Here is a 12,484-nt window from a genome sequence, read left to right on the forward strand (position 1 = left end):
GTTAGAGGTGTCAGCCACTGGCAAAATCACTGTCTCTTCCCATGCCATTGAAACCCTGGCAGAATAATTCCTTTCCCCCGTGACTGCAACCCTCTATTTAGAAATATCACCTCTGCTATGTTCTTCCCTTAATGAGAACATACCCCTACCAGGGACCCCACAATTCCCCAAGAACAGCTCTCCCAATATGCCATAAATTCCATTAAAAATACACCAAATTCGATCTTGTTCCCTAGCTCACTGAGGCCTCAGCGGGCCACCCATTACCTCCTCACTTCTTCTTTGCTTAGTGCTGCCCTAACTGCTGTGAAGGAACAACAGCTGCAATCATAGCTGCATCTCCCTTGACACTGGCTGTACACTAACTCCATACAGCCTGGATAAGGCCTCCTGGTGAATCTTAGGAGATGGAGCTATATCACTGGTGATGGGCTCCCCGCAGGCTGGACTGGCGACTAGCTGCACCTTTGATGCACCTACGGTACCTAAATCCCACTGCCTCCCACTCCCTCACCAGGTGGCCCCCGACAGAAGATCACTCCATGAAAGCATTCACTCTCATGCAAGTCAGACTCTCTTGGCATAGAGGCCCCCTGCAACGCCCAACACTAACTTGCACTTTCCGTATCCAGAAGGTCCTGCACATGCTGATGGAGCCGAGCTGCACTGTATCTCCTTTCCACTTTAGGGAACCTGTAGAGGAGGTCTTCTCCAGCTAACTCAGTCCTGGACGTCACTTCAGGTTGTACCCAGTCTGGGAGCACATTACTGAGCCCTTCCTCCCTTTCTTAACTCTGCTATAGTCCACTCTCCTGCCACCTCCCTTGCTTTCTTCTAGGGGTTTGAACCCATTCATATTCCCTCGGGTCAGATAAATAGAGACCTAGCCCAACCCAGGTATAGTGATCTAACGAGAGAGGGGTTAAAAAAATAGGGGGGCGTGAGAGGGGAGCTCGGTACCGCGGTCACGCCACCCTTCCCCTTTATATGTCCGGGTTTTCTTTTTTATTCTCTTTTTTAAAGTGTTATTTTTCTCTGTTTTCCCCCTTTTCTTTATATATATTATTTCCCTCCCTCTCTTGTAGGTTTTGCTCTGGGATCCACTGTCCAGTCTAAGACTAAAGGGATCTGGATGTGGTGTGTCCCTCACCCTTTTAAACTTGGACACACCCTGGTGCTGCTGGACACAGAGGGGCTGGGGGACGTGGAGAAGGTGAGTGGGGACAGATGTCTCAGTGTGACCTCCAGCCTGGTTCCTTCTATGCTGGAGACGCATGTTAACACTGCTCAGTGCTGCAGAACGGTCTATCAGATAAGGGGTTAATTTACATGTAAGATGGACTAAGTGGCTGTATATATTAGGGCGTCTCTAGCACTGCACAGGGACGCTCTGTGTTACAATGATTCTGTTTCTCTGTCTCAGGGAGATAGTAAGAATGACGCCTGGATCTTCTGTCTGGCTGTTCTGCTGAGCAGCACCCTGGTGTATAACAGTGTGGGGACTATTGACCAGCAAGCCATGGAGCAGCTGCAGTATCCTTTATAGTAACAGGGGGAAGGAAAAAATACTGAGAAGAGCTCTACTACCATATCAAAAATTAAATAGGCTAAACCAGGGTAGAAAAATGCAGAAAATTAGTCACCAATAGGGAAATAAGATATTACAATAATATATATTGTTGCAGGGTACATGCAAATACACACGCGGGGTCTCTTGACAAGGCTTATTTATTGAGCCTTAAAACATACAGCACACAAAACAAAATAGCTTCTCTTCAGCAGACAAAACAAAATAGCTTCTCTTCAGCATAGCAAACAAGGCAGCTTCTCTTCAGCATGCAGGACACAGACAGTTCATAAAACATGTACTTTGCAAACAGACCTTATAGCAGCAATCTCTTCAGTATTTCAAACCTGTCTCCTGACCAGCTAGCTTGCATGTGTGTACAGCCTGGGGGTTTTAAAACACCTTGATTATGCAGCTGGGGTCAGATTAATTAAGCAGCCCTTCTCAACTGAAACTTAACCTCGTCACTGCTGCATTGCAAGCCTAAACATACAGTAGGTTTGCCAGGTATATGGCTGGTGACGTTCATTCACCCTGTCACACAGATATTAACTGAATTATGTAGTAAACCATAAAGGAGAATCCTTTAAAAAATATTATGGTTGTGTTGTATTTGTATCTCTCCACCCATGACTAACCTAGCTGATGGCACCCCTTCTGGCAGGGATGGAGGCGTGGGGCTACTCCTCTCTTCTCTATGCCGTTACCGAACCCTTCCTATTCCTCCCTCGCTTGCTTTTCCCTCCTTTGAGGTTCACACTGTCCAGATCTTCTCTCCTCTTCCTGCCCATGTGGCGGTCATCTATCGCCCACCTACCGCTACTCATCCCCCTTCTGCCTTTCTCTCTTTGAATCCTGGCTCTCTTTCTTTCTCTCCTCAGACTCCCCTGGTCTTCTCCTTGGGGACTTCAACTGCCACATTGATGACCCCTCTCTCCCGTGGGCTTCCTGCTTTCTCTCTCTAACCTCTTTCTTTGGCATTCAACATTGGACTGCAGCCAGCACCCACAAGGATGGCCACTACCTAGACCTAGTTTTCACAAAAAAAATTTCTCTCTCTGATTTCTCCATTTCGCCCTTTTCTCTCTCTGACCATCACCTCATCTAATTTTCTCTCTCTCGTTTCTCCCTTTCTCCATCTACATCTAGCCCTCGCTTCTGCAGAAACCTGCGCTCAATTAGCCTATCCGCCTTTGTTTCCACTTTATGCTCCTCCTTCTCCTCTCTCAGTTCTGCTACAGACCCTGAACACATGGTCAGGAACTACAACTCTGCCTTATCCTCCTCTCTTGATCTACATGCCCCGCTTTCTCTCTGCCGTCCTCGCCCTTTTAACCCCAGACCCTGGCTAAATTCCCACATGCGCATGCTGCGTTCCTCCACTCGCTCCTCTGAATGCCTCTGGAGGAAATCTCACACTCTCGCAGACTTCCTTCACTACAAAGTTATGTTATCCTGTTTCAACTCTGCCCTCTCTCAGGCTAAACAAACCTACTGTACTTCACTAATCAACACACACAAATCTAACCCACGCTGACTCTTCTCTATCTTTGACTCTCTACTCAAACCACCTCCAGCTGCCTCTTCTTGCTCCATTTCACCTCAGGACTTTGCTGACTATTTCAAGGATAAGGTGGAATCCATTCGTCAGAACATCCCCTCTGTTTCCTCCTCCCATCCTACACTGCTTCCTAACTCTCCGCCTGCCTTCCTTGACTCTTTTTCCGCTGTCACAGAGGAGGATGTATCACTACTGATCTCCTCTTCTCACTCTACCACTTGCCCTCTTGACCCCATTCCCTCCCATCTCCTAAGAATCTTGCTCCTACTATAACCCAGATGACAGAGAAGCCCAATGCTACATCCAACATGACAGAAATACACAGTAAAATACTTATATATTCTCTTGAAAAAGGGTCATATCTGTTCTCAGTCAGTCTGACCCCTCAGTTCTTCCTTAGCATCTCCCAGTTATGTGACAGAGCTAACTGAGCGGATTAAGGTGAAATCATCCCCGAGAGAAGTAAAAGATGAGGATGAAGACGAGACTGCCGAGTTCAAGAGGATCTTCCCGTCCTTCATATGGTGCGTCCGGGACTTCTCTCTAGAGCTGGAGTTGGATGGGAAAACAATCACAGAGGACGAGTATCTACAGAACGCCCTGAAGCTCAAGAAAGGTAGAAGTGTGCGAGTACACAGCCTGATTCATCTCAGGCTGACTGGTGCAGCAATGTGCAACCATACACTTTTGGGGGATAAACAGCTCCGCGCTGGCCACAGGGTTAGGAAGGACTCAGAGCAAAGTATTACAAGGACGGCAGTGAAGGGGTTAATCAGATAAGACCAGCAACATTTAACACTCAATCTGGAACCCAGGGGATGTTCCATTATGTGTGTAGGAATTGGAAAGTGCATCTAGGCACAGGCATCAAATGCAATAAACTAGTTAAACAAGTCTCCTACACGTGATACAGAATCACAGACGTTTTAGCGAATCAGACTTAAAGAACTTTGATGCACTTAAAAAGGAAAAAAAGTGTCTCATTGAGACTCAAAGGGTCAAACATGTCACTAAATTATGTGCCTCTGGAAGTCCTCATATAACCTTCTCTAAGTCATAAGGCGCATTACTTTGATGAACTGATACATACATACGTGGTCTGAGTGTAATGAACAAGGTATAATCCATGTGAAACTGCCTTCAGCGAAAGGCAACCATGACAGGGGCTAGACTCCTCTCTCACATCCTCATTGGCTCCTTGGCCTCTCTCCACCACCGGGGGTGTGGGGCACCTCGAATTTACACCGGGGTTGGGAGCCCTACTTGAGCCCCAACTATGGTGTGGGGGCCCCACTTGAACCTATACTGGGAAAGGTGACCCACAGGAGAAAAGGGGCCCCACTTGAGCCCCCATGGGAGTAAGGGGAAGTACAAATGAGCCCCCACTTGATAACACATTGAATTGGACAGGGGGCTTATTTGAGCCCCCACTGGAGCAGGAATTCACACTTGGGCAGAGGGCCCCACTTTAGCCCCCACTGGGGTGAGCTTCTCTACTTGAGAACCTACTGGTATAGAGGACAGGAGATGCGACTTGACAGGGGCAGACTCATCTGGCTCCTTTATTCTCCGTTTTGGCTTGGGGGGGAGAAATGAAATTCCCTTAGGACCCCCACAGACTTTTGCCCCACTGAGATGGGCAGACGTAATGTGGGTATTCCATTGGGAGGGGGCAGAGCCCCCCCCCCTGTGCCCCCACTTGGGATTCGGGGAGCCCCACTTAAGGGGAGGGGGCTGAGGCATTTGGGGGGGCATATGAGCTCTCCCCAGAGTGGTGGGAGAGGAGATGGGGCAGACCTATCTGGCTTCCCTCTGTGTTGGGGGTGAAGGAAACTACCTTAGGGCCCTCATTAGGTTTGGGGGTTTGGCCGAAGACCCCACTGGTTCCCCACTGAGATGGGCGGATCTAAGGGGGAGGGGGTTCATTCCCTCAAAGGGTTGGTGATGAGGAGACCCTACTTGGGCTGAACTACCACTCAGATGGGGAAAGGAACCCCACATGAGCCCCCCCTGGGGAGATAAAAGGGGGTCTCTCTATGTTTTCCTTTAGTGAGTTGCTGGTGGTGGCGGGGGAGGTGCAGGTACGCATCCACATCTGGGAGTAAGAAGAGGGCTCGGGCTCCTTGTATCTACATACCCTGATTTTCATTCCCCTCTACTAAGGTGCCCCCACTGGGATGGGGGCCCCACTTGCACCTTCAATAGGGCGGGGGCTTCATTAGAGTGATGGGCCCCACTTTGACCCCCACTCGGGGCGAGGAAGTGGGGTCTCTATGAGCTGCCCCTTAGAGAAAGGGAGGAGTCTCTGTGAGTTATCCCTTTGAGACATGGGATAATTTATTTGAGTTGTTCTTAGAGGAATGGGGGAAGTCTCTGTGAGTTGCCATTAGATGAAAGGGGAGTTTCAGTGACACGCCGGCATTGGCAGCGAGGGAGGTGAAGGGACGTATCCGCGTCCAAGGGTACTTGGAGGACCTTGGCTACCTGTGTACCACCCCTAGCTACAAGCTCTGTTCTCCTTCCCCCTTAAGGAATCTCTGAGCGCGTCCCTCGTGGCGCGCTCCCTCCTTACCGACTGCCTCACGCAGTCCCGCGGCTCACTCAGAGCGCACGCGCTCACGGAGGAGTCCATCTGATGTTGCGGAGTCTGGCTCCACCCCCTGGTTGCGTAGCGTGTTGGCGTTGCACAGCACTTACATGTGAAGCGTGTGCACCGCTCCCCAGCTGTGTGTCAACTCTCCCAGCCTATCCCTGCCTCTGCTGGCTCTGCACCTTCTTTCCTCCCCCTGCCTCACTGGTCGTCCTTCCCTACTTATGTTCAGCTGTGCCACTGCCACTTTGGCTGAGCATAATTCCTTGTAGCCTGTGAGGTCCTGTCATGGGAGAGGGGGTTTGGCCCGGTATTAAAGGGGTTACACCCCATTTGGCCACCACCTGCTCTCACCTGTTAGGCGAGGGATTAACTGGAATGATGTACAGTACTGTAGTTATGCCCCTGCTTCAGCACAAACTGTGTATCCCCCTGTGAATATGTATTGTTCCCATTCCAGTGTCTGCACCAACACATACACTGGGATCTATGCGGGAGGGAAAGGGTTAATGTTAATTCTGTGTTTAGGGCCCTTTGTCCTTTTTCCCGCCTTTGCAGGCTCCATCTTGCAGTCTCTCCATAGGTCGCCATTACAGCCCATGTAACCCTATGGAGATTCCGGCGATTTGGGCCTGATATCGTAGAAGACCTGCAGGTGGCGCTTGAGAGGAGGAGCGGCGGTTCCCCATTGAAAGTGAATGGAGTAATGCAGTTCAATGGGAATTCCTGGAAGCCGACCTCCGGAGACGAGCTGGCAGCCAGCCAGACCGCAAAACCGCAAGAGCGGAAACATTGTCACAAAAGAGCTTTGATCGCGCCATTGGAGTGGGAACTAGGGCCTCGGTCAAGTTCACGGCCAATTGACGTGGGAACTTCTCTTCTAGGGCACCTAGAAATAAAATTCCTTTTGCCCCTAGATGTTAGGAACCCCCTCACTTGACCCCAACATGGTCTGACAATTAATGGCGGCGTGAAAGGGTCGCACCGGCCAGGAGGGTCCTACCATTGACCGTAATTGCGGAGAAAGCCGCGTGGCTTTCAAACACTAAGTGTGAAATAGGGTCAACTGGAAACCTATATCTCCGGTTCTGTGGGTACCAGAGGGTTGGGATTTGGCAAGGATGTAGACACTGCTCCAGCATGACTACATGGCAATTTCCAGCCCTCTCCCCTCAACCGGACGGGGTAGGGTTAACTGTTAAAAAGTGTGTGTTTCCCATTGACTTCAATGGTAGCAGAGGTCCCATTGAATCCTATGACCGCGTCGGCCCTATTGATTCTAATGGAAGAAAGCCGCGTGGCTTTGAAATGGCTAAGTCCAAATGTGTATAAAGTGAAACCTATATCTCCGGTTCTGTGAGTACCAGAGGGCTGGGATTTTGGTTGCATGTAGTCACTGCTCCGGCATGACTGCATGGACATTTCCAGCCCTCTCCGATCAACCAGACGGAGTATGGGCAAATGTGAAAATTGTGATTTCCCCATTGACTTCAATGGCGGAGTTGCTCCATTGAAAGCCTAAAGCGGCGGAGCCCTTTGATTTCAATGGAAGAGTGAAATGCAGTGATTTCTTTTAGCTTATAGTGGAGAATCCTGCATTCAAGTTAATAGGGGATTTTAACTTAGTTTTTGTATCTCTGGTTCTGGGGGTCGTGGAAGGCTGATATTTGGCCACTATGGCAAGGGTCCTCCAGCATGAGGACCTGGAAAATTTCAGCCCGCTCAGACCCACAGAACAAATTATTTTAATATGTGTAGATATTAAAGAATATACTGTTTTGCAAGGCTGGTATAAAAGCCAGAGAAAGTTACTGGCTCTGCTTTATGTTAATGTTCAGGAGGGCGACCCTTTGTCTACAACAGCCCCCCTGATCAAAGACTTGACCACTCTGATTGTGTACAATAGGGTGGAGAAACGCAGAGCCTGAGTGGTCTGTAAGTGCCATAATTCACACTTACAGACAAAAGGGTTTCCTGACCAGATACAAGTCTGGTAGACTTTTAGGCACCCAATGTTAGGGTATGAGGCTGAAACTCCATATAAACTAGTGTAAGCCCTATACCCAGTGTCTTTCATGATGTCTTCATTTGAACCTGTATTGCTGAATGATTTGCCAATCCTGTACCTGATTGCTTCATTGTCCAACCCTAAGTAAGTGCTATTTCTTGTCTGTTATTTGAATCATCTTGTGTGTTCTCCTTCTTTAAGGAATAAACTATATTTATTATATCTAAGTCGTGTTCAATTCAACAAAATAAGCAAAACACCAGCACTTCTAATAAGAACTAATTAAAAATGTGAGAGGTGCAGTAGGGAATAGAGATTGATGCAAAAATATTGACAGAACAGCGTCCCAGAGGGGCGGTTGAATCAGTAAGAAACCCTATAAAACAGCACTCAGACACATGAGATGTGTGTGAAGTAATACAGGTTAGAGCTAGAATATCCAAATGAAATGGGTGATATGATGATAATAATTAAAACACTTAATTAGTACCAAAATGTATAAAACACAGGGTGTTAAAAATACCCCAAAGGGCCAAGCTACAATGAATGAAGCTTGGGTAGTCAACCCTAAAAAAGGGGGGAATGACTAAGGCAGAGATGCCTGACAAAAATAGGATTGTGAGCCTACTAGGAGGAAGAGAGTTCCTAAGTAAACTCCCCCCTCCCACGACCACTTAGGAACTCTCTTCCTCCTAGTAGGCTCACAATCCTATTTTTGTCAGGCATCTCTGCCTTAGTCATTCCCCCCTTTTTTAGGGTTGACTACCCAAGCTTCATTCATTGTAGCTTGGCCCTTTGGGGTATTTTTAACACCCTGTGTTTTATACATTTTGGTACTAATTAAGTGTTTTAATTCTTATCATCATATCACCCATTTCATTTGGATATCCTAGCTCTCACATGTATTACTTCACACACATCTCATGTGTCTGAGTGCTGTTTTATAGGGTTTCTTACTGATTCAACCGCCCCTCTGGGACGCTGTTCTGTCAGTGTTCAATTCAACCCAGATATTTTGTGTAGATAATAACCTATCACTAGCTACCGTGACAGGCTATATTTACTGGTGGCAGCGGCGGGATTGAATTGAACCTTTATTACAGTTTACTGTGGGACTCTGTAATACAGTTGGAACTCGGGTGAATTGCGAGTTCCTAAGGCTAATGATATTGAACACATAGTGTACAGCATATAACACAAGATATGGCACCACCTCACGGTTCCCCTACTTGTGAGAAGCATTGCCTCCGGAACGCAAGTGCCAGCCATCCGTGTGACTGGAGCCGGGCACCAAGACCGGAGGAATGTCTCAAGTCCGAGCGGGAACCTGCAGCCGGTAGAGCTGAGAGAGAGGCGGCGATCGGAGTACATGAAACCCGGCAGGCTGAGCTACGATCCACAGCTGCAGCCGCTGTAACCCCCAAATCGCCCGGAGAGCAGGGAATGGACACAGCTCCGGGACAGCAGAGAATTGCGGAGGGAGCGGGTGATCTCCGAATCCACGGGAGTATTGCCGCCGGAGGGGCATTGGCTGTTGCGGCGACCAGTCCGTTTACCCCGGAAACGCAGGCAATGATTACTCGGTGGAGCGATCGGAGCACCCCGGAGGAGTGGACACAGTTCCTGGCTTTGGCACTGAACGGACTCGCTTACCCCCTCCCTGAGCCCGACGCTCGAGCAACTCCGCTCTGGACTCAGCAGCCTCTTGCGGGAGGGAGTCCACCGGTGGCGAAGAAGCTCTGGAACGAGCCCGGCACTCAGACAACTCCGCCTTGGATTAAGCAGCCTCTTACGGGAGGTGATCCACCGGCGGCGGAAGAGTTCCGGCAGAAGCGGCGGTGTTATCACTGCCAACAAAGCGGGCCACATCAAAGCCCGATGCCCGGACTGTGCGCTGCTGGGCGAAGGAGCCCCTCAGGGCCTGCGCTCCCGAGCTGCGGACAAGGTGACCCGTTTATTTGCATCCTCCGATGGCTCCCTCCCAGCCGGGGCGACATCCCTTTGCGGGACATCCCCTGAAGAATCTGGCTGGGCTGCATCGGCAACAGCGGCAGATAGCGGAGGCCATCGATCCGATCCCGGCGGAGGACAGCAGAGAGGCAGCCAGAGCAGATCTTTTCCGGCCATCAGCAGCGGTGCACGGCAAACGGTCAGCTTGCTACAGCAAGGTGCTGTTGTCCCCCTGGCCCGACCTGATATGGTCCGGCCTGTGGAAGTGCTTCCAGGATGCGGGATGCAGGTGGTGGCGGCGGAGGAGAAGCTGCGATTCCAGCAAGATGCCGGAGCCGATTTGGTTTGGGGGAGGGTCAGGGAGTGCGGGAGGTGGGTGTTTTTCCGGGTTTGGAGGAGTCGATGCTCTTCAGCCATGACCAGAGCCCCACAATCTACACCGGCGACCTTGTGCCGAAGCCGGGTGCTGTTGCGGCCGACACCCGGAGCTTGCCCGTAGCGACGGCAGTTGCGGCGGAAGATGCACGATTCCGGCAAAGTGCCGGAGTCTTTCCTGAGTGGGGGGAGGGACAGGGTGTGTGGGAAGGGGTTATTTTTCGGGTTTGAAAGGAGCCGAGTTTCTCCTCTAGGACCTGGGACCCATGTCCTGCACCGTTGTCCTTTTGCCGAACCCGGGAGCTGTTGCGGCAGTTGCCCGGAGCTCAACGGCCAAGATAGCGCCGGTGGCGGCCACTCTAGTCCCCCTGCAATTGGGACCTATGAAAGCGGCGGTCTCTGCGGGGACCAGCGAGGTAAGCCAGACCCAGTCGCAGACTGACCGTGACGTATTGTTTCCAATGACTGTACCCTGTTGTTCCCCTGTAGGAGTGACCGGTGGGTGGCAGGAGATAGGGTTACCAGGGGAGGGAAAGGAAGGGCAGCATGTAGGGCAGCTAGGCTTTCCCATTACCCTGGTGGAGCATCAAGGGGGCTCTCGGTTAAGAGGAGAGGCATAGGTATAGCGGAGCAGATACAGGTGGGCACAGGGCCAGGGCAGGTAGGGTCCCTACAGGATAGGGACATAGCTCTTTCCCAGACTGGTTTGATGGAGAAGCAACGGTCTGTGCTTGTTAGCTTGTCTCTCGCTGGTACTGAGACATGCCAGTCTCTGGGCAACAGGCAGCCTGGTCTGCAGAGGTGCCCCTTGACGGTGGTCTTGGTTCACCAGGCACTGGGTGGTGGCCAGAGGGTGGCAAAGGAGAATGCCCGGTGGCCACGTTGGAGCCCTGCTCAGCAGGATCTGGACTTCACAATCCAATGTGGCCAGGACAGTGTACTGGACAATGCCGGAGGACAATTTTGCCAGGCCAACCCCTCAAGACTTATCAAGTGCTTCAAGGATGCCAGTGGTGTCCCAGTGCCAGGGTGGGCAGCTGGGTCACAAGGCACCCATTGAGCAGGGGAGGTGTCATAGGAGAGGGGGTTTGGCCCGGTATTAAAGGGGTTACACCCCATTTGGCCACCCGCTGCTCTCACCTGGGAGGTGAAAGGTTAACTGGAATGATATCCAGTACTGTAGTTATGCCCCTGCTTCAGCACCAACTGTGTATCCCCCTGTAATTATGTATTGTTCCCATTCCAGTGTCTGCACCAACACATACACTGGGATCTATGCGGGAGGGAAAGGGTTAATGTTAATTCTGTGTTTATGGCCCTTTGTCCCTTTTCCCGCCTTTGCAGGCTCCATCTTGCAGTCTCTCCATAGGTCGCCATTACAGCCCATGTAACCCTATGGAGATTCCGGCGATTTGGGCCTGATATCGTAGAAGACCTGCAGGTGGCGCTTGAGAGGAGGAGCGGCGGTTCCCCATTGAAAGTGAATGGAGTAATGCATTTCAATGGGGATTCCTGGAAGCCGACCTCCGGAGACGCGCTGGCAGCCAGCCAGACCTCAAAACCGCAAGAGCGGAAACATTGTCACAAAAGAGCTTTGATCGCGCCATTGGCGTGGGAACTATGGCCGCGGTCAAGTTCACGGCCAATTGGCCACACTGTGACAGGATCCATGTAAGGATGCATTACTGCAGCACACACTGACAGGATCCATGTAAGGATGCATTACTGCAGCACACACACTGACAGGATCCATGTAAGGATGCATTACTGCAGCACACACACTGACAGGATCCATGTAAGGATGCATTACTGCAGCACACACACTGTGACAGGATTCATGTAAGGATGCATTAGTGCAGCACACACACACTGTGACAGGATCCATGTAAGGATGCATTACTGCAGCACACACACTGTGACAGGATCCATGTAAGGATGCATTACTGCAGCACACACACTGTGACAGGATTCATGTAAGGATGCATTACTGCAGCACACACACTGTGACAGGACCCATGTAAGGATGCATTACTGCAGCACACACTGTGACAGGATTCATGTAAGGATGCATTACTGCAGCACATACTGTGACAGGATTCACGTAAGGATACATTACTGCAGCACACACTGTGACAGGATCCATGTAAGGATGCATTACTGCAGCACACACTTTGACAGGATCCATGTAAGGATGCATTACTGCAGCACACACTGTGACAGGATCCATGTAAGGATGCATTACTGCAGCACACACTGTGACAGGATCCATGTAAGGATGCATTACTGCAGCACACACTGTGACAGGATCCATGTAAGGATGCATTACTGCAGCACACACTGTGACATGATTCATGTAAGGATGCATTACTGCAGCACACACTGTGACAGGATCCATGTAAGGATGCATTACTGCAGCACACACTTTGACAGGAT

General features: G+C 50.5%; 1 protein-coding gene across 2 annotated transcripts in view; it reads left to right on the top strand.

Annotated features, from left to right (window-relative positions):
• LOC142497983 (guanylate-binding protein 1-like) overlaps positions 1–12,484 on the top strand; it is a 50,495-nt gene that overhangs the window by 15,533 nt on the left and 22,478 nt on the right. For both annotated transcript variants that reach the window (XM_075606480.1, XM_075606481.1), the window contains 3 exons: positions 1,086–1,213; positions 1,424–1,533; positions 3,539–3,744. In XM_075606480.1, the coding sequence (XP_075462595.1) occupies positions 1,086–1,213; positions 1,424–1,533; positions 3,539–3,744 (444 nt within the window). The remainder of the gene's footprint in view (positions 1–1,085; positions 1,214–1,423; positions 1,534–3,538; positions 3,745–12,484) is intronic.

This window comes from Ascaphus truei, chromosome 6 (genome assembly GCF_040206685.1).
Source record: "Ascaphus truei isolate aAscTru1 chromosome 6, aAscTru1.hap1, whole genome shotgun sequence".
NCBI lineage: Eukaryota > Metazoa > Chordata > Amphibia > Anura > Ascaphidae > Ascaphus > Ascaphus truei.